Genomic DNA, 24,883 nt, shown 5'->3' on the forward strand with positions numbered 1-24,883 from the left:
GTGAAAAGGTAAGGAGTCGGTTTGCTTACGATGCAATCGGTTTTTTCACTTCTATCCTTTTCTCGACAAAATTTATTTTTTCAATTCCTTCACTTGACATGTAACTCTATTTTCAGAGTTGAAGAGTATATTACCTCTGGAAAAGACAAAACCATCGTCGATCCTGAGCCGACCGGCTTATATACCAAGAGAAAACAGCAGATCGAAGATTCACTGAATACAGATCCGGTCGCCAAGAAGGTCGATGTTGTGAATTACCCAGAAAGTGGATGGGGTAATTCGCTGGAAAAAATGCCGATGTTTACCCGAGCAGAAATGAACCAACATATTGCAAGATCGGGTAAGAACATTGGAAATATTCATCACCACTCTGTGCCAACAACACTTCGCAAAGCAAAGACGTTTCTTGAAGATGAATATCTTCACGAAATCATGGCAACCTGTGATGAACACTGCTTTTATTTCAAGGCAAAATGCTGCCACAGTTACAGGAAAAACGACCCGCCGCATCAGCTAAAATTGGCCGTGTGTATTGTTAAGGGTGACGTTCTCAATTCCACTTGTACCTGTGTGGCTGGAAAAGTGGGATTTTGTAATCACACTTCGGCGCTAATGCTGAAACTTTGCAAATTCAGTCTATATGAAGCTAAAACTACAAGGGACTTACAAAAAGACCCAGACGAGAATCCGCAAGTAGCATGTACTTCCCAGCTTCAATCCTGGAACAAGAAAGGTGGAGGCGAAAATATAGTAGCTCAACCTGTAATGGAGGTTGTGGTAAAAAAGGCAAAACTCGATGAACCAAGCACCTCACGTTGTGGCGGTGGTGTGAAATGCTTATTGTATGAAGCCCGAAGACAACCACAACATGATCTGGAAAGAGAGAAGGCTTTTAAATCTGAACTTTCAGGAATTGATCCAAACTTGGGTTTTGCTCATATGAACAAAGAAAAAAACGTGGCTTTTGAAATGAGTGATACCAAATTTGGCAAAAGTCCTGTTGGGTCGTTCTTGAGTTATCAAACTTCTTTCACAGAATCGAATTTCTCTGCTCAAGCGAATCTAGCCTCAGTTCAGAGAGTAAATGATGTTGCCCTGGACCTCCCTCATTATCCTCGCTTTCCTATGACAAATGAGGAGGACATGACCACACCTCGGGAGCTCTCAGATTCTGAAAAGAACTTGCTGTCCACTCTAAATGTGGACGAAGACAAAATCCATGAAATCGAAAGCAAAACAAGGGATCAATCATCATCTGAAATGTGGAAGCAAGAACGCACCTATCGATTTACTGCCTCCAACTTCCAAGCGATTACCAAGAGAAAAAGGAATCATGATACCTATGCACAGTCCATCATGCACCCAAAGCCATTTTCCTCTAAATATGTTGCCCATGGCATTAAGTATGAACCCATCGCTCTTCAAGAGTATCAGAAATTCATGTTCAACCAAAATACACCAGTAGCTGTTTTAAGGAGTGGATTTGTCATATCAAAAAGTTGTCCAGTACTAGGTGCCTCGCCTGATGCAAAAATTGTGGATAAAGGATGTGTACATTGCTTTGGTTTGGGAGAGGTAAAGTGTCCTTACACCAAGTTCCATGTAACACCCTTGGATGCATGCTCTGATCCCAATTTTTTTATGGAGAAAATAAATGACAAAGAGTGCAGACTAAAAAGGGATCATGCATACTATGCACAAGTACAAGGACAAATGGGGATAACTGGAAGCAAGTGGTGTGATTTTATTGTCTACACCAGCAAAGGACTGTACGTGGAGAGGATAACCTTTGATTCTGACTACTGGAGAAACTTAAAAACTGAACTTTTAAATTACTATTTTTTACACTTCATTAAGTTTGCTGCTGAGGACTATCAGAAAAATGCAGTCGATAATTAGCTTTTCAATGCCGTTTGATTGTATATATTGTAGGCTTTTCAACTTTTTGGGTGGCAATTCAGTAATTAATTTACTTATGTCTTGTTACAGTATCACTACTTCAAACAAGGCCACCCAAGAAAAAGCTTTTTAAATTGTCCAATACTATTAGAGTGCGAAAGCAATACAAATGGTTCCAATTTATTACTTTTGAAGCACACAACTTGCATAAAATTATTTGTGGAAAATCTGCTGTTGGCATGCAGGATTTCTTTCCAGTACTTCCACTGGCAGAATTTTGTTGGGTGGTCTTAGTTGGAGTAGCTGCACTGTAACTGGGAGGAGATTGATTCTCCACACCCTTGTGCCAATACACAAGTTATTCTTACTTTTGTCCATGTGCTTGTTCCTTTTTATGAAAGACTATTTTAGATTTAAAGATAGTTCCCTTGCTAATGGTGTACATATTTGTGCAGTACAGGCAATTGTAGTGTTGATAATAGGACACAAATAATATTGTTGTCAACAAAAATAACTTTTACACTGTCTGTAGATGTAAGTCACATGTTATTTTATATTTTTTAATGAAAAATGTAATAAGAAGCATGCATGGCACCACAATGTTATTTCTTTTGACTAAAAACAAAACTGAGGAAATATTTATATCAACTGCAAATAGCAGGGAAACTGTCTGGTTTGATTTTGAGCTGATATACACAGGAATAAAATGTCACACAATTTTAAATTGGATCACATCTTTTTTTCTTATATGAGTGGAGACCGGTAGGAATAATAGCCACTTTATATAAACTGAACAACAACAATAACAAAATACTATCACTTCCTGGGTATTCGGTTGTCTACAGGTCTACATAATTTTGGACCACTTAAAACTAATGGTATAGTGATATTCAAAGAATAGTTCTTGTCCCAGTTTATTCAAATAGAAATAATGTTTGGTTGAGCATTACATAAGATTGCACAGACTGCCCACATTTGATTGACAACCCCAAACTGATGGAGGGGCACAACTCCATCCCAAATGTGAAAATTCTTGATTTTGTTTATGGCACGCTCAACATGAATTCGCAGGCTTGCAATTTCCTGAGTGCGAACAACATCTTGTGCTGGCATTTGATTTGAGCTGCCAAGAAAGGGGGGAATGTTCAAGGAAACTCCTAAAGGTAACAAGTCCTCGATTGCAAAACCTTTGTCTGCCATGACTGAGTCTCCATCTTGCAAGGGCAAATCCAACAATCCACTTCTGACAACAATCTCTCTGTCAGAGATGCTGCCAGTATACAGCTGGCTGATGAAGGTTATTGCACCACCAGGGGAAATGCCAATTAATCCCTTCAGGGTTGTGTGGTGTTTATAATTGCTAAACAGCTCCCCATTTAAATGCAAACTACTCGGCATCTGACACCTCACCTCTGTACAGTCGATAATAACTCTTGTAGAACCATATTTTTGCTTGAAATCTTCAGGCATTGTCTCATCAATTACTTGCCTTGTTGGCCAAATGTTTAGCTGGCCTAGCCTCAAATACATGAAATTTATCCAGCTGATAAAAATCCGGCTAACTGTTGAAGTGGATATGTCAAACAGATGACTTAAGTGCTCCTCAGGAATGCCTTGTCTGAGTCTACACATCACAAGGAAATATTCGTCAATAGGCCTCAATGACCTGCTTCTGCCTTTCTTGCTTCCATTAGCTGCCACCTCCTCATAAATGCTGGCAGACACATTTTTCCTTGAAGACAACCAGTATGTGATGTTTTCACCCATATCACCAGGATTCAGGTATCTAAAAACAGACATAAATACCTTCCAGTTTGGAAATCCAGTATAAAAATGGATTGACGCATCACTGCTTTGAAATCTTTCAACAGTGAAAACTTGGTTTTGCAAAGATTCAATACGTCGCTTAGCTCTTTCAAGATTTGATTCAAGGTCCACTATTTGTTGTTTCAGCGAGGTCTCAGTGCCTTCCTTTGGTTCTGTGGTTTGAGTCTCTGCGTCCATTTTTAAGTTTTCAGACAGCTTGCTTTCCACAGTTTCCCTTTCTTCTATGCGATTTTCCCCTTCATCTACGCAGTTTTCTTTGTTTTCTGGCTCGACATTCGTTCCGGTTTCTTCAAAAAGATTTCGGCTTGTTTCATCGATACTTTCGCGTACTGCTGGCGCTTTACGTTTCCGGGGAGAGGTGCGAGTCCACGCAAACTTCGAAGGAACAGCATTCCCTCGCAGGCCCGTTCTGCCAGCGAGGGTTTTTACAAAATCATATTCCGGCCTAAAATGTCTCGAACAGACCTTGGTTGCATTCGTGATCCGAAAATATTTTCCTTCCTCTCTTCTGATGGCGTGAAGCCACTGTTTACGGCGACCGACATGATCAGGAAACTTGAAGAACGAGACTTTACTGCCATCCTCCTCGCGACAGCCTTTCTTGGTGCACTTGGGAACACAGCAGTGCGTGGGCATTTTTTAAGCCCGTGGTAATTACCTGAGTAATTTCGATTTCAGAGAAACAAAAACACTCGATTACGTTCTCACATTATCACGTTCGACGATACAGCAAAAAACAGGCTACATACGATAGAGATTTGGAAAGCATTTGCATGTGTTTACGTTGTACGTGGCCTAACTAGCCTCGCTCTGATGTCAGTAGTTACCATTCCGCCCGAGCGGTCCGCCATTATGAAAGTCTCATAACAAGTTTGTTCGAAGAGCAAAAACAACAACTTTATTCACTAAAACAATTAATTGGAAAAAAAATTGGAGGACACGCAGATGCCTCTGATCATAACAAGTTTGTTCGAAGTGGACCCACCTTGTCTGGGGTAGGGGGGTCATCAAAGACACCACCTATCTCGTGGACATTACCGACAAAATTTTATTGGCCTTAAAATTTGTGTAGACAGAAATATTCAGCTAGCACTGAAGAGCCAGCATTGCTAGATAAAGAAGAAAAGTGACGTTTGAATCTCACTGTCTCCACTTTTTACTGCTGGATTGAGGGGTGGGTATGCAATAAAGGCACCATCTTTTGAGGTTGAGAAAGGGTGGTACAGGTAGAGGCCACCATCTATTTTGGGGTTTGGTGGGTCCTGTTCGAGTGTAGTAGTCTTGACCACTTCCTTAAAGTCATCATATTATGTGCTAGCCACATGTAACCTTTGAAATTTCGATGTTGACTTTGGCCTCGAGTTTACCTAGGTTAGTGTTTGCTTAGAGCATGCTGGTGTTGTCAGTAAAACGATAAAAATCAAAATATGAACTCCGGCTCTTTTTACGAATCATTTTTACCATGTATGTTTGGAGTGATTGTCCTCGAGCTTTAGAATTAGAGTTTTAAATAAACAATGGCTGTCAATTCGGAAATGACCTTTGTTGTTTTTGTAACAATGGACAATCACTAAGTCCAAACGCGAAGGGTTGGAAATATTTAATCTGCATCAAAAAAGCGTTTATTTTTCCACCTGCAACTATAGTTTTTGTTCATATACAAACAAAATTATAAAAAAAGCTTTGTAATAATGCGCGCTAGATGTTTTGTTTTCTCTTTAAAGGGACACTGTCACGGCGATTTTGCTTTATTTTCGTCAAAATGGCTCAAATATTTGACAAAGAACCTTTTTTTTTCTAACATGAAATTACTGTTAGAGCACCGAGAAGGAAATATCAAGGGATGTATCCGGGGAAGAACAAACTATATACAGATTTGACGACTTCTCTACAATACACAGGAGGAACTTGAAAAAACTGGCCAATTTTTTCAAGTTGCAATCCATTTGCATCCTAGCCAAGATAATTAATACTAGTTTCTGTGCATTATTAGGGTTATTGTTAACAAAACTGAACCATTAATTTTGACGATTCCATTGATTCAAATATGTTTTTTGGCTATTCAAAGTGACACAAAAAATCGGTGACACTGTCCCTTTAAGGACGACATGGGTTTGTGATAGACGTATATGTCAATCAGTAAAGTTTGGTGAATGCGACCGCCGCCCAAATTTGGCTGACTTGCGAAATTTTTGCCAATTTTTTCCTCGCGAAAATTTTCAGTGAAAATATTTGAATTCGATCTGTGCAACCCGGCCCTTATTAGCCTCGCTTTCAAAATGAGGTTAGCGGCTACTCGGAAGTGGCCCATTTGTCAAAACGTCTCTCAGGGGCCTCCGCAGAGGCGCTTTCCTGAAAATAGGAGCGAAAAGTCGGAAATGGGAAGAAGACGGAAATGGAGAACAAGGGTGCCCGGGACGACGGGAAGAGCGAGAAAAGAGAGCGACAAAACATGTTTCCCATCTCAGTCTCGATAAACCCAATTTCCAGTGCGTCAAATCTCATTTTCGAAGTGCGAAAAAATTTAAGGCAAATCCCTGTCCCTATATATTTGTGCCTTCATCACCCCACGTTACTGCGGTCGATGTTTCGGGCCCCAGTCATCAGCACTTTCTTGTCAGAATATTTCGTCCTGATTCGACCTACGATTACCTCAGTTCGAAGTTCCAATGCGGAACCTGTTCCTGCTCGTTCCTGCGCAAATTAATGTCCCGATGATGGCTTGGGGACTGGGACGACAATGACGCAAAGCATTTGCTCATGCGCATTTTGAACTTCGTTTCGCGCCAGATTAGAATTTTTCCGCCATTACTGAGAACGATGTCGAGAATCAAAACTCGTTCATATTTTGTGTGATTGTAGAGTTTTACTACGTTTTCGATTCCACAAGGTTGCCAGGAAGTCACTGTAAAGTTCTCGATTGAAATAATGGCTAAAGTACACATCAATAACGTGGTAGTCTGCGAAAATCCCTCAGCATTTTCAAGTAACTTTCAGTTTCAGATCACTTTCGAGTGCACGGAGGAATTGAACGACGGTTTGTTGCGTATTATTTTCTTTCATTTGTCCCAAAACATCCCTTTCACGGTGTGTCAAATTTCCAAGCTAATGGTCGTTATTTCGTATGAATTTTGTAGATTTAGAGTGGAAAATTATTTACGTTGGATCGGCTGAAACTGATACCCATGATCAAGTGTTGGACTCCGTGTTAGTTGGACCGATTCCTGTTGGCACACATACATTTCTGTTTGAGGTGAGTCTTATGTTAATGTAGTAAGATACTACCATTGGTTAATTACCAACGCTTCTTGAGGTTTTGAAAAGAATGCTCGATTCTTTGCAAATTGATCTTTATGTAATTTTCCCCCGAGCACATGGTTCTTATTGGAAAGCAGTTGTCCTATGTCCACTTTTAAGCCAGTAAATATAGAAGGTTACATTTTGTTCATCCGCTGAGTTCATCTGTTACGTGTACTTTATATTTATTTTATTTTGCCACACTTTGGATGACCAGTTACATTTTTGTAGTAAATTATCTTTACTAGTGAATTGTACATTATGATACAAAATCAATTGTTGCTGTTACTGTATTGTATGGGGTATTTTTAAGAGTGCATGTAAAATTTGTACATGAACATTATTGGTGGTTTTCACCTCACACATCGTCACACAAGTAAAAAAATTAAATCCTCAACCATTCAATAGATAAAGTCAAGAAATTGATTTTTTGGAGAAGAGTGATACGTAAACAACGTGTGAAAGCCACGAGGCTGTGCGATATCTCATAATCAAGTTATTCGAGAAAATGTACCACGGAAAATTACAGACTTTAGTATGGGACGCCATGTTGGTGGACACCAACATAGCCACCAACATGGCGGCCGGAAACCAGCAAAAACATCTGGAGTTCACTTTGGCTATTTCAAAGCCTTTCTTCTCCCTGCTGAACTTTCACACATTGACGTTTCTATTACATGTTAGCTGATCAGACCTAAAAAAACACGAGGCAAATTGATGTTTTCATGTACATGACATGTTTAGAGCAGCTGAATCCTTCTGTCACGCAGTACGCAAAAATAAAAAATTCAAACTGCTCTATTTTCAAAACGAAGAATGCTACCGTGTGGCACGAAAATTTTGCGGGAGTTTTATTTTGCCTATTGGCAATTTTTTGTGGCTTGCGGGAACAAATTTTTGCGGTTCGAGAAAACTGAAATTTCTACTGGGAACTAATTTTTGCGATGCTCTGGTTCAAGCAGCAGAATAATTATTTAGGTGGAAGAAACTAGCATATTTTCAACGGTCAATTGAGTCACAGTTCTAGTTATATTTGGAGACATATCGCTGTAATACCTTAATGCGTAAAGGGAATGAACAACAACAAAACAAAAAGCCTACCCCTACCATGCACAGCCAAACACTATTTCGTTAATATGGATTACCACGACCGGTATTACCGTATAAAATTTTATAAGAAAGCAGTATGAATTTTTGAATTACCGTAGCTGAAACCTTACTAGGCATACAGAGGGGCTTTCAGCTAGTATACAACTTTGAGACCTAACTGGGAGCGGCCTGCTAACTATGCCCTATTGTAACGCAATAATACAGACTTGGTCGATAATAATAACATTCTTCTTTAGTTGAACTTCTGCACTTCTGTGCAGGCCGCCGCAGATGCGCCACTAGAACATGGTTGGTCTGCTGCACGATTCAAGTCTGTGCGTTCCTTCAGATGACCCATTCGTGACAATCTAATGTACTGAATTACTTTACTCTTGACAGCTCTAGTTGCTTTTTCCAATGAAAAATCATGTTAATGTTCTTGTTTAAGTCCAATGTATACCGCTCCAGTGGCATAAGTCTATTAAAAGCGGAGTTTTAAATTTGACTGAAGGGAGTTAATTTTTGCGGCGTTTTATTTTGCGGGTGTTTTTTTCTGCGGGAACTAATTTTTGCGGATCGAGATCAATCCGCAAAATTCGCAAAAATTAGAACCTGCAAAATTTTCATGCTACACGGTATCCTGCTGAAAACAAGCAAGCCGATTGAAATTTATATTTTCTTTTATGTGATGAAGATAAAAACCCAAAATTGTGTTTTGTTATGAATTTCAGTTTTTTATGACGTCACGTGAAAACCAAGACCAATGTAATATGTGTCGTATAAATTAAAGTACATGCCTTGAAATAAGTTTTTTATAGATGTCAGTCAGGATGGCTGGTCAACATAATAATGTAAGCTCACTCACGGCTGGTTTCTGACCAGTGAAATTTTAAAATAATCATTATGTTGCCACTAGTGGAAAATGCTGCTTGTTTATAAGAAAGAACCATAACTAGATCACTCACAATTGATTTTTTTCCACATAGAAATTTCTTACATCACATTTCCTTCACATGTTCCACTCATTGACATTCAAATCCTAGCAGTATGCAGGATGTTTGTCATATGAACCTAGCTTAAACACTGAGCCATCCTATAAGACCAGGCTGAACAGTTCAGACTGTCAATCAAAAATCCCAAATGCGCGTATCGGATTGGTTGATTACCAAAGGTCTTATTTTAGCACGTTCAAGTTCCCGCAACTTCGATTCGAAAGGACGTGACGAGTTGGCGGTAAAGCTGTTTTAGTTTGAATTATTTTGTTCAAAATCAATCCAACGAATATGGCTACAGGAGAAGAATTTAGAAAGTTAAGTTATCCGTCTATTTTGAGATCGGAAATTCATTTATCGGCTGGTAAAATCTTATCCTTTCGAGATATTCCGAAATGATTAGGATAAAGTTCGTAAACAAACTCTGTCTCGAAATAGGTTGTTCTTCTTAAACAGGCTTCCTCTATTTTTTACTGTATAAACTTTGAATAAATTTAGTACTGGCCAATTTTAATACTGATGTGAGAGCCATTGCCATTATCATCTCATCCATAAGATACATGAGAGCAACATCAGGTCGTGTTTGTTTTTATCTTTGGTGATTTCTCGAATTAGCAAATTATGCAAATATGCATGATCAGGTACGAAATGTGTTTAGATGTTTTTATTTTTGACTTGTGCATAGAAGTTTAGAATTTATTACTGCCACTTCCAGCGGATAAGTAGAGTTAGTTTTCACGTACGTGGTCGATAGATACACAAGCAGTAATGAACTTGAACCCAACATGACGACTCGAGCGGCCGTTTAGTGGAAAACATCTGCCAAATTTTGAAAATCCTGCCAGTTTTGGCGAACAACACAGACTCGTTTGGGTTATCGGCATGTTCAGATGGAGGGATACAGATGTCCAGTTCGTCGCAGGCTTCAGTTTATAATGGTTTCGATCTTTGTACTGTGTGTTTGGTAGAAGGATTTCGAATTTCGAGGTAAGTTTCGTATAATCTTTCGATTGCGGCAACGAAACTTGATTATTTCCGTTATTATCGTTAATCTCGCTAATTTCTGGTGTTTTACAAGATATATAGTTAGCGTTTAACTTATTTTTTTTGATAAATCGATTCCCTCTTCGATTTTACAAACGATAGTTCTTCTCTTTTTTTTCCTCGATCGTTACCGACGTCATCCACCATTATACTGATTCATTTGGAGGCCAACAAAGCGCTTCAAAGGGGGCGTGTCCTTCCCTTTTATAGGATCGCTCCGTGTTTAAGGTCATTCCCCTAAAATAGAACCTACACTCAGATTTTTTCCAAACTCTGCCCATGTGTGGTTCACTATATGTAAACTGCAAAAATGAAATAAAAAGAGGGGGTCACCATGCTTGTTCTTCAGCAACGAAGCATTGAAATATGGTAATTTATGCATGTTTGGACAAAAAGGACTATAATAGAGCATTTGCCAAAAACAGGAATTATTTTCAGAAGAGAACAGTTAACGGCCCATTTCATAGAATTTTTTCCCTGTTTATAAATCATTTTCAATGTGAAATCTGTTTGAAAACTATTCTTAACCAGTACTACTGAGATATTCAACAAAATAATCTAATTTATTACCTCTGAAGGTAGGTCAAAATGTCCATTGGCTAGATGTTAGACGCAAAATTTGATATTTCTAACACCAGGATTTTCCTTAAATTTTCACGGTAGTTGGCAACTGATATTGTGGTTAGAAATATGAAAAGAGAAAATAGGTTCACCAGGTTGGTTTTGCAGATATTTCACAAAGCAGTGGTAAATCGAGCTTCAAAACTGGTTTCTCCGCGAAGGGACTGGGGCGAGTCTTATGAAAACACCTTAATTTCCGCGACAAATGCAAATTAAGAATTTTGTCGTTAGATACAAGTCAGATTGAGTGATACTCAGTAGTTAGCTACAGTACCGTGCAAATGTAAGTTGACAGTCTCGACTCGAAACTCGATCCTCGATCCTCGAAGCTTTCGAGGATCGAGGCTCGAGTTTCGAGTATCGAGACGCTTGAAGAATTTTTTGAGGATCTCGATGGCAGATTTCGAGGAAACGATTATTTTCTCGAACCTCAAACAATAAGAGAAAACAAAAGCAATTTTCGTATGGCTCTTGGATGTAGTCTTTTCTTAGTTTGGTCGAAAGTTGAAGTAAATCAAATCAGCTGCAGTAAGTGTTCGATAAATCTGTTTCGGCACGTTTCTTCCTTCCGCGTATTATTTTTAAAACACACCCGTTCGTGTTGTTGTGAAATTAAAACATGCTTAGATTTTTTATATGCTACACCAATTCTTGTTAATCAAACTCAAATTCAAAGAAGCTTACTAAACTACAAGATTGCGGTTTTTTCGCGGAATGTAACACGATCGCTTCTGAAATATGTTCGCTGCGCAAGCAGTACGCCGCAAGATTAAACTTGATTGTACTTGAATCTTTCGAATGAAAACTTGGAAAAAAGCATTTCTTTATTTAAGAACGCACAACATTTATGGTATCATTCGGCAAGGAACCGGGGAAACTTCGACCTGGCGGTCCGCTTGCCTTAGAGCAGACTTTGAAAACCGCCGCGAATGTTTACATCTTCGGCGTAGCGTTACAAATTTGCATAAATATGATTGAGATAATGTCAAAAGGCAATGTCACGTTTTCTTCATTTTCTATCAACTAATTTCGGATTGTAACCGTGTCTTCCTCGGACAGATGACTGGATTACTTGTTCACTAAACCCAGTTTTAACAGCGAAGGAAGCGAAACTAAAAGATTGCGACTTTTTCGGCTGCTGTTTCACAAGCCAAGAATGGAAACACGCGCGATCGCTTTTAACCTCGCTTACAACCAGTACGCTGCACATGATAAAGCTTGATTGTACTTTAAACTTTCGAATCAAAACTTCGAATACAGCATTCCCTTGATTAAAAACGCACAATACTCGGCAAGCAACTGAGAAAACGGTTGAAGAGCGAACTCTTTCCAGCTCGAGCATACACATGCGCACATCGCTTTAACAAAAAACGCAAACACAGTTGGCTGTCTCTGCAGAGTTGGTTCCTGTAAAAAAGGGACTTTAAGATCCAGGACGTGACGGCTTTTAGGACGCGGTGACCGGGCAAAAGCCTGGAACGAGGACGGCGTTGTAAGCGCGGGAAATTTAAGTTAAGATTTGCGACGCGATGAGGTCAATATCAGTACATTGATCTGTACAAAGGTTTGGACGAAGAAACAAACAGATGGCTTCCTTCCAAAAAATTCAAGAATTACTGCTGCCTTGTTTGGCGGAAGAAATTATAGACGACGAAGAATTTTTAGTGCTTTATGAGGCGTATGCTCCACAAAATCTTCCATTTCAGCACTCGGCATACGAGAAATTTTCTCTCGAAAACAAAAACTCTGCCGAATGCAAAGCTGATTTTCGTGTCGATAAAAGGGATATCGCGTTACTTGTCGAAGCCTTAAGAGTTCCGCCTATCTTCAAGTGCTCTAATGGAACAATCTGCGATGGAACCGAAGGCCTCTGTATCGTGCTAAAGAGGTTCGCATATCCATGCTGCTATTCCGACATGATGCCAATCTTTGCGCGATCGGTGCCAGAGCTCAGTATGATCAGCAACCAGGTGACAGACTGGATATATAATACTCACGGGCACAAGGTTACACAGTGGAACCATGGTATTTTAAACCCACCTTTAATCGCTACGTATGCAGATGCGGTCCACACTAAAGGAGCAGCCCTTGATAACTGTTTCGGCTTATAGACGGAACTGTGCGGCCCATTAGTCGGCCGATATCACACCAGCGAATTGTTTATAATGGCCACAAGCGCGTGCATGCGCTCAACTTCCAGGCTGTCACGCTTCCAAATGGACTGATTGCTAATATCTATGGTCCTGTAGGTAAGCCCCAGATTTTTTTTCTATTCACAAAGCAACCTTTTTTCCTTTCATCTGCACGTTTTTTTTTATTTCTGTATTTTTCTTTCGTCTTACTTGCCTCTTACTTTTGCCTTATATTTTGGTGAAATTGTTTTTCATATTTAATAATAGCCTATTCAATTTCTTGTTTTCACGCCAGATACTCTACCTGCTTGTTATATGTGAAGCCTGCATTACTTGATTTTAGTGAATATTAATGATGAAATACATATCCTTAACTTGTTTTAAGAGTGGAACCTTTGTCTTCTTTCCTGCTTTGTAGAGGGCAGAATGCACGACGCAAGAATGCTGGCAGTCTCCCAACTGTACGATGATTTACAAAACTTTGCATTTGACCCTACTGGTAGAGCCATATGGAGATCCAGCATACCCACTCAGGGTTCACTTGCAGGCACCTTTCAGAGCTGGCATTCTAACAAGAGATATGGAGATGTTTAATGAGTCCATGAGTGCTGTTCGCTCATCAGTTGAATGGTTATTTGGAGATATTGTAAACTACTTCAAATTTTTAGATTTTAAAAAAAATTTGAAGATTGGACTTAGTCAAGTAGGGAAAATGTACATTGTATGTTCTATTTTAAGGAATGCTCTGACTTGTCTCTATTCAAACACAACAGCTGATTTTTTTGGACTAAATCCACCTTCATTAAATGACTATTTTAATTAACAGGGCTTTGTCACAGTGGACTGTTCGTGAGAATAATATAAGTTTTCTTAATATATAATTCCTGTCACAAAAATCCTTCTTTAAGAGGGTTCTGGCTAAGAATTTCCTTAAAAATGTGATTAACCTTCAAGCCCTTGTGAGTTCCAGACTCTTGGACTGGAACATGTTGTATTCTATTTAGCTTGGGTTAGTAAAGTTTCCTGTATGTTTTTCTTTGCCAAGAATAACCAGTGATAGGGATTGATATAAGGGGTTAAAACATATATAGTTTTTGCTCATATATGTAAACACAAATAAGTACCCTTAAAATAATATTTAATTAACTTTTTGTGGACTGGTTTGAAATGTAAAAACACAAGAGATGGCCTGGAACGTAGGCCTCTTCCTTGTACAGAGAACAGAGGTACAAGGAAAATTCCTCAGGTAATAAAACAAGACACTTGTTATCACTTGAAACTGAACGGGCAACAATAATATTGTGTAGTACATATTTAACATCAGTCAACTTTTCCTGGCTGCTGGTGACAACCGAATTTCAACTTTTCCACCAAAAAAAAGAAAACAATATTGTTTAAACATTTAGCAACAGTTGCTAACATACAAGTCTCCTCAAAAAAATATAACGCAACAGGCGGTTTTATGTCATATGTATCTCGTGGGCATGCAAATTAGGGAGCGTATTTTTTTTAACATTTTTATCCACAAGCCAACAAAATGTTGATGCAGTGTAGTTTTAAATGTAGGCTTATGCTACTTCAATGTACCAGTCAAATCAGAGCTTAATCATCCTCCCTGGGCATTTGAACTTTAGGGTTATTGAGTGTTTAAATTCTTTCCTCCCAGGGACTAAAAGCCATTCAAATGCCCCATCCTATGTTCGTTTCAGGTGATCAAATTCCCCCACACCTAGAATTTTAATTAGTGACCATAATTTATTTTTATTTAAAATTTTTTGCGCTTTTATGCAAGGGGGACATTTAAGCTTAGATTTGACCGATACATAACAGTAAAGTAAAGTTATCGTCTTAGTTATTTTGTGGGAATGATATGCAGTGCAGCAAAATATGCTGCAAAACTTGACTGCGACACAAATCCATAGATCACTTATTGGCTAATTTCTGTAATAAAGCCATCATTGCCCTTGATTGTTCTTGTTGTTGTTGCATGATCATCATTTGAGTGTTAAGCAGCTGTTGTTGGCTCTGTTGTTGTTGCTGTTGCATGACTTTAAACATTTCTGTTTGTTGTTGTTGTGTTTGTTGCTGCTGGTTGGCCATTGCTTCTTAATTGCTGTTCTTTCATCATTTTAAACTCTTGTTGTTTAAGTTCATAATTCATCTTAGCCCTATCTGCTAAAAATTCCATAGCATCACTTCCACTTCTTCGCTGTTGTTTGGGTTTTTCCTCTTCGCCCTCACTTGATCTTTTCCTAGTCTCAGACAGCTTTTCCATCGCCTTTAATCTCGCATCTTCTGCCTTTGCTCAGTCGTTTTCACATTTTTCATTTTTCTCTGCTCTTAATACCTGTGATTCGGCTTCTGAACTTTCTTCTAAAGCGATAATAGTGTCTAAAAGATTTTCTAGTTCGCTTGGCTCGTCGGGCGCTATACCGGATGCATTCTCCTCAGCTCTGACTTTTCTTTTATGCTTGTTTACGAGAATCCCAATGTGGTCGCGCACCGATCGCTTGTCGACGCTGAATCTCAGCACGGTACATTCGTTCAAAATTTGAGCTATCTTTTCCCACATCCTGCTTCTTTGAGTGGATCCTTTCTTGGACACAAAAGGGTTTAAATTTACCACTTCTCGGCACAACAACACGTCATGTTCGTTTGACCAAAACATCACCGGGCTAAAAATAAAATAACAAGAGTATAAGCTTACCTTCAAAACTTCGACTGAATGAAAACACGTTTAGTGTCCGCGAAATATTCCTATATCCTTTCCCAAACATAAGACATTTAAAAATACGACGATTTGTTCAACCGACTCAAATAGACATAAATAAAGCTGCCATTTTTATCTGGGAGGTTTAGGCTTGGATGACATACTTCGATCCAGGAATTCAACTAGCTGTTTACCTGTGAATATATGATGAAAAATATCTTAACTGTCGCATCTTTGCCTTCCAAATTGACTGCAATCTAGGAACAAGATTTTAAGTAAGTCTCTACTGAGACCCTGAGAGGTTTAAGGGAGACAAAGTATTACTTTCACGGACAAAAAAAGGATTCTATACTCACGTTCTGTGCACAACGCCAAACTTTGCCAAATGACGTTCTCGACGCGACTTGGCGCCACTGATACAACGCCTTGGGCATGCGCACTATGTACCATGCCTGAATATTTACTTCCGGAGGCGTCTCAGAGCCGTCGCGTCCTGGATCTTAAAGTCCCTAAAGAAACCGAACTGTGTCGTCGGGCGGGATAAGACGTGTGAAAAACTAATCACGCGAGAAGTTCTTTGTTTCCCTGTCTTGAAACTCGATGCACATGATTCCATACTCGATGCGCTCGACTCGAGCCTCTATCCTCGAAGCTTTCGAGTTTCGAGGATCGAGGATCGAGTCTCGAAGTTCGAGATTCAAGGGACTGTCAACTTACATTTGCATGGTACTGTAGAAATGAGCGTATTTTTTTATTTTGCCATGTACTTCCTGAAAAAAAAAGGTGTCATATTACACCCCTACCCCCCTATAACGGCCACCTCTCCGCAACGGCCACTTTCTTCTGTCCCCAGGGTGGCCGTTGTGGAGAGGTTCAACTGTAAATTAAATGTTTGTTACATAGTTTGTCAACATGGTAAGACGTTTATGGTTTGCAACTTGTTCAATGGCTCAAAGAGCATCTGAACTGGTAATTGGAAGGTTATAGGTTGGGGAGAACTCAGATTTCCTTTTTCCAAGTATGCCTGTGTCACTGACTGACAAAAATTCATCTGCCATGTTTACATCCTGTGTGCAAGTTAAGCCAGGTGCATGCCTCTTCGTAATGTCGTGGTAAAGCAGTGGGAGAAGATATACTTATTTCCCTGTTATAAGACTCAATGTCAGCACCTCACAGCTCCATTTTGTTGGAGGGAAAGAAGGGAGAAGAATCTGCGTTACGAAACAAAGTCATGAAAGTCGAAAAGAAGGAAAATACATTGTTTTCGTTTTTGTTTTTGACATGCTGGTCTGCTAATGACCATTTGGAATGGCAATTTGAGTTGAGACTTTCAAGAAAATATTACTCAAAATGTTCTTCTTGATAAAGTGGGTAGTGTTTCTTTCAGGGTGTGTGGAAATTATCTTCCTGCCATCTGCCATCATTTCAAGCCTTGAATTGCCATTAAATTAAGGACGGTGCCTACTATTGTTACTGCGCATACGCTCTGGGCATCTCCTGATACTAGGGTTTCCTATGGGTGGTGCCTACACTGACAGGGATATTTTTGCATGGTTTTAAAACTGTGCAGAGAAAGCAGAACTCAGCAAGTGCTCTTGGTATCCAAAAATAAAATTTGGGGCGCCCATGTATTTTTCAGAGATAATAAAGCTTCACTTTGGAAAAAATACACCATACATTGCTTTGTGTTTTACAGCTTTTTAGAATAATTGATGCTTAAATATCTCTTAAAAATGTGTGGTTACCCCCAATTTTCTTTTTGGATTCCAATAGCCCTTGCTAAGATCTGCTTTTCCCGCATAGTCATAAACTGTCTAAAATGGGAGAAGCAGACTTTGTATCATTTCAACCTTGTGCCACCTTTGGACATGACTCTCTTTCTTGTTGCACTTTGGAACTTTTTAAGTTGGTATATAATGTACAGTCAACACATGTTGTATTTCAATTTGTATTTGGCTTAATATTTATTTGAACTACACTGTACAGTCCTGGTCAAGTGAAGTTGTGACTCTTCACAAGCAAGCTAATACTGTCCTTCCCATGCTTCCCTCCCCCTCTCAAATTGTTGTTTTTCGCAATTCTCGTAGCTGATATGGCCAACCAACATTGAGAGGGCAGTGTGACAACAAATGTGACTGAAACTGTGTTCAAGAAGAATTTTAAAGGGACAGTATCATGCTATTTTTAGTAACACATCGAAAATCGGAAAGACGCCATTTGGTTGATTGCAGCCAAGATATAATGACAAAATTCCATTAAAAGACTATCAAAATGCAAAGAAACTATCCACGGATATTTTCGCCGGCAGATGACCAAGATAGAGAGGGGTTTAAATTTGAAAACGTCTGGCGGACGTTTTCAAATTTCGCTGTTGTAACACATCAAAAATCGCTGGTTGTACTTTATTTTGGTTTTACCTTTCGTCTTTGAATCACTATGAATTTTTCTTTAAATTAGCGATTGAGAAATTAATTAACACAGTGTTCAAAGCTTAAATTAGTGAATTTTAGCCAAAAATCATGATATCTCCCATCGATCTCCCATGATACTGCCCCTTTAAATACGTGGTCTTAAATCTGACAACATTGGCTTGTACTTTGGTCCACATACAATGTACTGACCTCTAAAAATTAACAGGGTTTGAATGATGCTCGTACTTGGGAGCACCAAGCTTGGCATTTAGGCCTAAAAAACTGATTTTAAATGGTTAAACTTTCAGCTAAGGTGTAAGCCATGGAAAAGTTAATGACCACTTCACATAATTTGAGGTAATGATTGGAAAGAGATTGACTATTTTAATATCTTATTTTTTATTGGGGAAGGTTATAGCAGATGAAACATTCCTCCGGGCTGTAGTTATTATTAATTTGCTGTTTACAAGTGGCAAGTCATACCAAGATACAAGATACAAATAATTATTGTCTCTTATGCAATGCTATATTAAGGGTTGTTTTTGAAATCATTGTTCACTGCCGTATACCTTTTCTACGAGGGAATTTTTCTGCAATTGGCTTGAATCCTAAGGGAAAAGAAATCAAGGAAATTCCATCAAACTGAAAACATGGACCACAAGCACAAGTGCAAGCACGAGTGCTTATTTCACTGTGAAAATGGCCTTGAAGCACGTACATGTATAAGCACAAGCACCCCATCACAACGATCAAAATTTTTCCTTTTCTTGTGCTTGTGTTCACATTGTGCTTTGTGAAAATGGAATGCAGCATAAGCACAAGGAAATCTGATTTGTCTGGCCAATCAAAGCACTTGCTCAAGCTTTTACTTGTGCAAAAGTGCCCTTTTGCTGTGAAACAAAGGTGGTGGAAGACACAACAAACTTTGACAAAAAGTTTTCAAGGTATTACGCAACTACCGAGTGTTCCATGTGACAAAGAATAAAAAGCGACAACAACAAATCTGAAGCATGGGCTCAAGCTGACAAGTGTCTAATGTTGTTTCTCAGGCAAGACTGCGCTTTCGATTCTAAATGAATCTGGTCAGTTGCCACCGAAAGTTCTGAGAGCAGTCATAGCAGATTATGCTGTTTTGAGTTTAAATATCCCCTTTAACCATTATTTGGATTGAAAAATCCTGCCAGCTTCTCTATTGGTTTCTCAATCTAAACCAATGAGGTCTCTAAATGGTCCAGTAGTGTGAGAGGATTTTTGATCCTGGTGTCAGCTGAAGTCATTGTGTTTCATTAATACAAAGGCCAATGTTTAGTTTCGCAGATATTAATGTTTCTGTGTGGGCAACAATAATTTCTTTTAGAGCAATATAATTATAATTATTCTTTTGATATGTAAATATTTTCTAACTGGAACCTATGTATTTCTGGACGCCCAAAATTGGTATGGTGTAAAACTAACTAAGAAGGAATGTTTTTTCGTTCGTCTTGTTGAGCTAAGTACCGTTTCCATGGCAACGCATCGAACTATTAAACGTCCATAAATAGAAGGTTTCCTTTATTTCTAAAACATGTACTCATTAGATGTTTTGCATTTTTTGTATCCAGAAAAATTCACAAAACACTGACACAGTTTCACTGTTTTCATGTAATTGTAACAGAGAGATCTCCTGTAAATATTGATTTTGCATTTTAATGTTTTGTGAAGATACCCTCTGTTAGATTTAGGTTTCTCTTTGTATGCGAGTTACGCTTTTAGGGAACTATTTTCATGCCAAATGTCACGAAATTCTAATGAGGGGTTCCTTAGAAAACAGTTCATTTCCACGAAAACAACCAGTCGCAAATTTTTGGTCAAATGCGCATGCGTGGCTTTAATTGGGTTTCATGGCAAAGATGAAAAGCATGCAAAAGGTCTTGGTCAATGACTGTTTTGCTCGGAAAGAAAAGAAAAAGAGTCCAGAAACGAGGAACTTACTTATTTAGGATCAAAACTTAACTTTATTGTCCATTTCATGTGAAATTGAGGGATCACTTTATCGACCGCCGTATTTGCGTACCACAACCCTAGCGCGCGCTTAATAGCATCACTGACAGAATCTGTAAAGCGCGCAAACTGTGTTTGGCTACCTTAATGTTTCCAGGTTGTCTAATTCATTCATTCATTCATTCATTCAATTTATCTTTTATTTTTTATGTATATTTAAATTTAGTTTTATTTTTTCATTTATTTTTGTTATTATTTTTTTAATAATAATATTTTTTATATTGGAGTTCCAGGGTGTTGTGGTGTTCCAGTGTTCCTGGTTTTAGTACATGTTGTTTTTGATTTATTTGATTAGTATTGATTAGTTTTAAATTTTGTAAAAACACTAAGGGTGTTTTGCTATTGTAAAGCACTTAAAGTGGCAATGTTTGAGCACTTATCATTATTATTGTTATTATTATTATTATTATTATTATTATTATTATTATTAATATTATTATTATCATTATTATTATTAAAAAAGATTACATGTTTAAGGACTGTGTCTCCTTTTGCTACTACGCATATGTTCTGCACATCTCGTGATGGTCCGAGAATGTCGGGTTTCTGAATGGAGGTGCCTGCTAAAACAGAGATATTTTTGCGTACGTAAGTATGCAGGAAAAGCAGATCTCTAGAAGGGCTATTGGAATCCGAAAACAAAATTAGGGGTAACCACGCATTTTTCAGAGATAATTAAGCTTCAACTTGTGCTCAAACTGTGCAAAAATACTTCAGTCGGCATTAGTACATGGAGGCACCGTCCTTAATAAACTTCTATAAACACTCTTTTGCCAAGCGGCCTACGGCCTGTACTTCTAGATCCTAGCTTTCTACTCTGAAACTTAATGAGAACCCTGTATTACAAGTTTGTGACGACATAAAAGTGAGAAGTGATCATCGCAGTGAATTTTCCAATTTATGCAATTGGCAATTGGAAGCCTGAAAAAAATTCAGGCTTCAACAGGATTCGAACCTGTGACCTGCGCGTTACCGGCGCGAAGTGATCATCGCACCAGTAACGCGGAGGTCTCGGGTTGGAATCCCGTTGAAGCCTGAATTTTTTTCAGGCTTCTAATTGCCAATTGCATAAATTGGAAAATTCACTGCGATGATCACTTCTCACTTTCATGTACATCCGCAGTTCATATATGAATCATTTCATTTACTTTACATCCTTTGTGAAGACATTTGCTGAAACAGTCAACTGGGTTGTCCAGAGTAGAGGCTACAGTAGTTAGAAAAATATTTTTAAATATCATTACATGTATAATTATTGTAGTTTTAGTACTTAAAAATGCAATTTTCTGTTGCAGGCCAAATCACCGGATCCAAATAAAATCCCAGATGAAGATATAGTTGGTGTGACTGTGGTTCTTTTAACCTGCTCTTACAAAGAAAGGGAGTTTGTACGAGTGGGTTACTATGTTAACAATGAGTACATAGAGGAAGAAATGAAAGAAAACCCCCCAGCAAGACCAGTTATTGAAAAGGTACAAATATTTATTAACCGTCTTACAATGTATGTTTCTTTTTTCAAAACACAACAAGTTTGTTCTAGAGTGTGGTATTACAATGGTTGCCAATATCACACAACATACCACCTTGAAAAGAGATGGATAAAGTTGCATTTTGGTGGAAACCTATCAAAGAAAAGGCATTAAAATTATTTTGAACTGGACAATATAATTATGCAATAATGTTATTACATCTGCTACTGTTGACATGGGTTAAAATATTATTATAACCTTATTTTATTTTATTATTTCCTCCAGCTTCAGAGAAACATCCTTCACTCCAAGCCAAGAGTAACAAGATTTACGATTGACTGGTAGACTGAGTTTATGGCAAATTATATTCTGCCCCACTGTTACATACTTTGATAGAGCTGTATTTATAGGTTTGATTCTTATGTGTAGTTTCAGAAAATTTCTATACCCCCCTCCCCCCACAGAAAGGATTTTCTCTAGGACCTCCCTACCCCTCTGGAAATTTCCATTGCCATTTTAGCTGGCTTCGTACTTTCCTTAAATTTGTTTGGTAGAGGGGCAGGTTGGGGGTATGCATACATATATTTTCTGGAACTGCTCATTGTTATCTGCCATGTAAATTGTGAGCTAAAATACTGAAAGTCTATTTAAAATGAGTCATAGACCCTATGCAAAAATGGCTGACGATATTATTATTTTAGTATTCTTTTGTTTGCATTCATGACCTTACTAACCTTGTTCCTGAGTTCAAAAATCAAAAGCCTATTTCACCCTCGGGAATGAGGCTAGTGAGGCTAATTTGAATGCAGACAAAAGAATATTAAAATGTCAGCCATTTTACATAAGGCTCATGAGAATTTGCTACAGAAATATGATGTACTGCTGTATGTTGACCTGAAGTCCATTGATTGTGTTAAATCATGGTCTGTGTAAAACTTCATTTCAATACCCAGCCCTTAGTTTGTAGTTTAGAACTGTGAGTAAAACACAAAATAATACATTTTTTATGCAAAACAGATCAACATCAACTCATTCATTTTCAGTGGAAAAAGCAGATCTTACAGTAGCAAGGGCTATTTGAATCCGAAAAGAAAATTGGGAGTATTCAGAGATAATTACATGTCAACAACAATAATTCTAAAAAGCATTATAATACATAACAATCTTATGGAATTTTTTCCCAAATTATTGAAGTTTAAATATCTCTGAAAGATGTATGGCTGACCCCAATAGTTATTTTCTTTTTGCATTCTGATAGCCCTTGCTAAGATCGTCTTTTCCCACATGGTCTTAAATCGTGCAAAAATACCTTTGAATTAGGATGCATCTTCCTTTAGTTAAGAAATTAGAGATTCTTGGACCAATTGGTAATTGGTAGTCCTGCCACCAAAAATTTTTCAAAATGTTTCTGCATGAAAGACAAAGCAACCAACACGAAATTAAGATTAGCAACCAACACCAATAAACTTGATTTTAAAAAATACTTCCTGGGCCCTGAGAGTTATCAGGACTTTCCAAGAAATGGTCCTGAGGCCGGCCTGGTAGCAAAAACCATTTTAAGATTACTGGAAATTTTCTGCAAATGTTCCCTGCATTTTAAATGATTTTCTCACATTCTCTTTGTTTCCAACAATCTTAAATCAGTCTCCAAGCAAGTGATCCATGATAGCACATTGAAACGTCCCCTGGATTACAGGGAACAGTCACAGAAAACTCCCTCCTAATCTGAAGTTCCGTAGTTGCTTTATGCAATAACGCTGTGGTTTGAAAGTTGTCTTAAGCCCTTAGTAAAAATATTTTCATGATTTGCAAAAAATTTCCTGCCTTCCATGTAGTAATGTTTTTTTCTTTTTACACAAATTGTTTATTTCCTTGACGCAATAAACTACTTTTACAACGGTAATTTCTAAATCACTTGATATTGGTACAATATTTAAGCAGATAATTGAGTAACATGCTTACTTTAGGAGTAGTACAACACTCGCGTCTAACCGCTCTAAACTTTTTGAGCATACATGTACAATAAACACTTGCTTAACTCAAGCTTATCTTATGCTTATTTTTTGTCTTGTTTTACAAAAAGGTGGCCTTTAAATATGTTCATAGGACAAACGTTGACATTCATAATTCTGGTTACCTTATTGGATCTCATTGATCGCCTATTTACAATGGAAATAAACCACAGATCAAACCTGTGCTTTCCCAGGCTGGTATTTTCAAACCTAGATCTGTTGTCTAGTTTTTTAATATTCGCAACATCAAAAAACCTGTAGACTGTAGGCTCGATTTCCGCCGCTCCCTCGGGTGATCATTTACCCGAACAGCGGCTGGCAATTGAGCCTAAAAAGCTGCTGCTCTTATAAAATTGGCTTCAAAACAGGACGCGCTCTTCAGTTAATTTATTTCTTTAGGGACCAGTCAAAAGGTATAGGATGGGATGGGTGGAGCATTTGGAAATGTGGTGGATAAAAACACAGGCCCCCCCCCCCCCTCCTTTTGGCACAAAACTGACTGACCCACTCCTAAATGAAGGTTGAATATTACATGACTCACCCCCTGTTAAACATGGTTTCTTTGGGTGTATAATCTAAGAAACCACATTTTGCGTATGACAAATCATAAACCTCCGGCCTCGCTTCGTGAGGAATTAAATTTGGCGAAATGCGCTTAACGGTACATCGCTATCACTGTTACTCCAACAGTTGGAAGCCAGCTTTGCGAGGGGGCTATTGTCATTATCGGAAATATCACTCCCAAATCCCGCCAGAACATAGTCTTCACTTAATTGCTTCTCACAAAGCCACTTGTGTCTTTGCCAGTGGATACACTGCCTTTGGCTGCTGACAACTGAATGTGGGTTGACACTATTTCAGACACTATTTCAGGCCTTTTTTTGTCGTTGAATTCTGTTGTCAGATTGTGCCACTCGATATACAGATTAAGGACAGAAATTCCTGCTTTCTCAGCTAATCCTCACAGAGGAGTTTCTGCCACTCCGCATCCTCATAGGTCAAGTTACTCTCCCTCTTTCATTCTCTCTTTTTTTTTCATCATGTTAAGGTACGCAATGTGATGCATGTGTTTCACTACGAGGTCGAGATCTACCGCATACTTCTCAGAGAGAGATCTGAGATTGAATGTGCCATTCTTTTTCTAGTGAAATCTCACCTGCAGGTTGGCAGACACGTTTTCCTATTCCTGTTATAAAATAGGATGACCCACCCTCCATGGCTAGCTGAAAATTGAACGACCCACCCGTTACCAAGGGTTCAAAAACTGGTTATCCACCCTCGGCTCTACTACGGACCACCCCATCCTTTGCTTTTTGACCAGTCGCTTATAGTGAGATTTT

The 24,883-nt window shown here is 38.5% G+C and overlaps 3 protein-coding genes and 2 pseudogenes across 5 annotated transcripts in view; 3 read left to right on the forward strand and 2 right to left on the reverse strand.

Moving 5' to 3' along the window:
- The window catches only part of LOC146466247 (uncharacterized), a 2,064-nt gene extending 165 nt beyond the window's left edge, over nucleotides 1-1,899 (forward strand). The window contains exons 1-2 of the mRNA XM_085127615.1: nucleotides 1-8; nucleotides 117-1,899. The exon at nucleotides 1-8 is cut by the window's left edge and continues 165 nt beyond it. Coding sequence (XP_084983741.1) covers nucleotides 1-8; nucleotides 117-1,899 — 1,791 coding nt within the window. The remainder of the gene's footprint in view (nucleotides 9-116) is intronic.
- Nucleotides 1,900-2,713: 814 nt separating this feature from the next.
- LOC146466248 (uncharacterized) lies at nucleotides 2,714-4,362 on the reverse strand. The gene has a single exon (XM_085127617.1). The coding sequence runs from the start codon at nucleotides 4,360-4,362 to the stop codon at nucleotides 2,818-2,820; it is 1,545 nt and encodes a 514-aa protein (XP_084983743.1). The 3' UTR covers nucleotides 2,714-2,817.
- A 2,132-nt stretch (nucleotides 4,363-6,494) lies between these two features.
- On the forward strand, nucleotides 6,495-23,726 carry LOC146466249 (histone chaperone asf1-like). The gene is made up of 4 exons (XM_085127612.1): nucleotides 6,495-6,763; nucleotides 6,864-6,979; nucleotides 21,358-21,534; nucleotides 21,817-23,726. Exons 1-4 carry the CDS (start codon nucleotides 6,655-6,657, stop codon nucleotides 21,874-21,876), a joined length of 462 nt encoding a protein of 153 aa, XP_084983738.1. The 5' UTR covers nucleotides 6,495-6,654; the 3' UTR covers nucleotides 21,877-23,726.
- On the forward strand, nucleotides 11,244-14,869 carry LOC146466250 (uncharacterized; annotated as a pseudogene). The gene is made up of 2 exons (XR_014868084.1): nucleotides 11,244-13,018; nucleotides 13,320-14,869. The product of XR_014868084.1 is annotated as an uncharacterized LOC146466250 (transcript).
- On the reverse strand, nucleotides 14,825-16,123 carry LOC146466251 (uncharacterized; annotated as a pseudogene). Its single transcript, XR_014868085.1, has 2 exons — nucleotides 15,968-16,123; nucleotides 14,825-15,805 (listed from the first exon to the last, which is right to left on the reverse strand). The product of XR_014868085.1 is annotated as an uncharacterized LOC146466251 (transcript).
- Nucleotides 23,727-24,883: the final 1,157 nt, after the last annotated feature.

This window comes from Pavona decussata, unplaced genomic scaffold (genome assembly GCF_977016875.1).
Source record: "Pavona decussata unplaced genomic scaffold, jaPavDecu1.1 SCAFFOLD_149, whole genome shotgun sequence".
Lineage (NCBI taxonomy): Eukaryota > Metazoa > Cnidaria > Anthozoa > Scleractinia > Agariciidae > Pavona > Pavona decussata.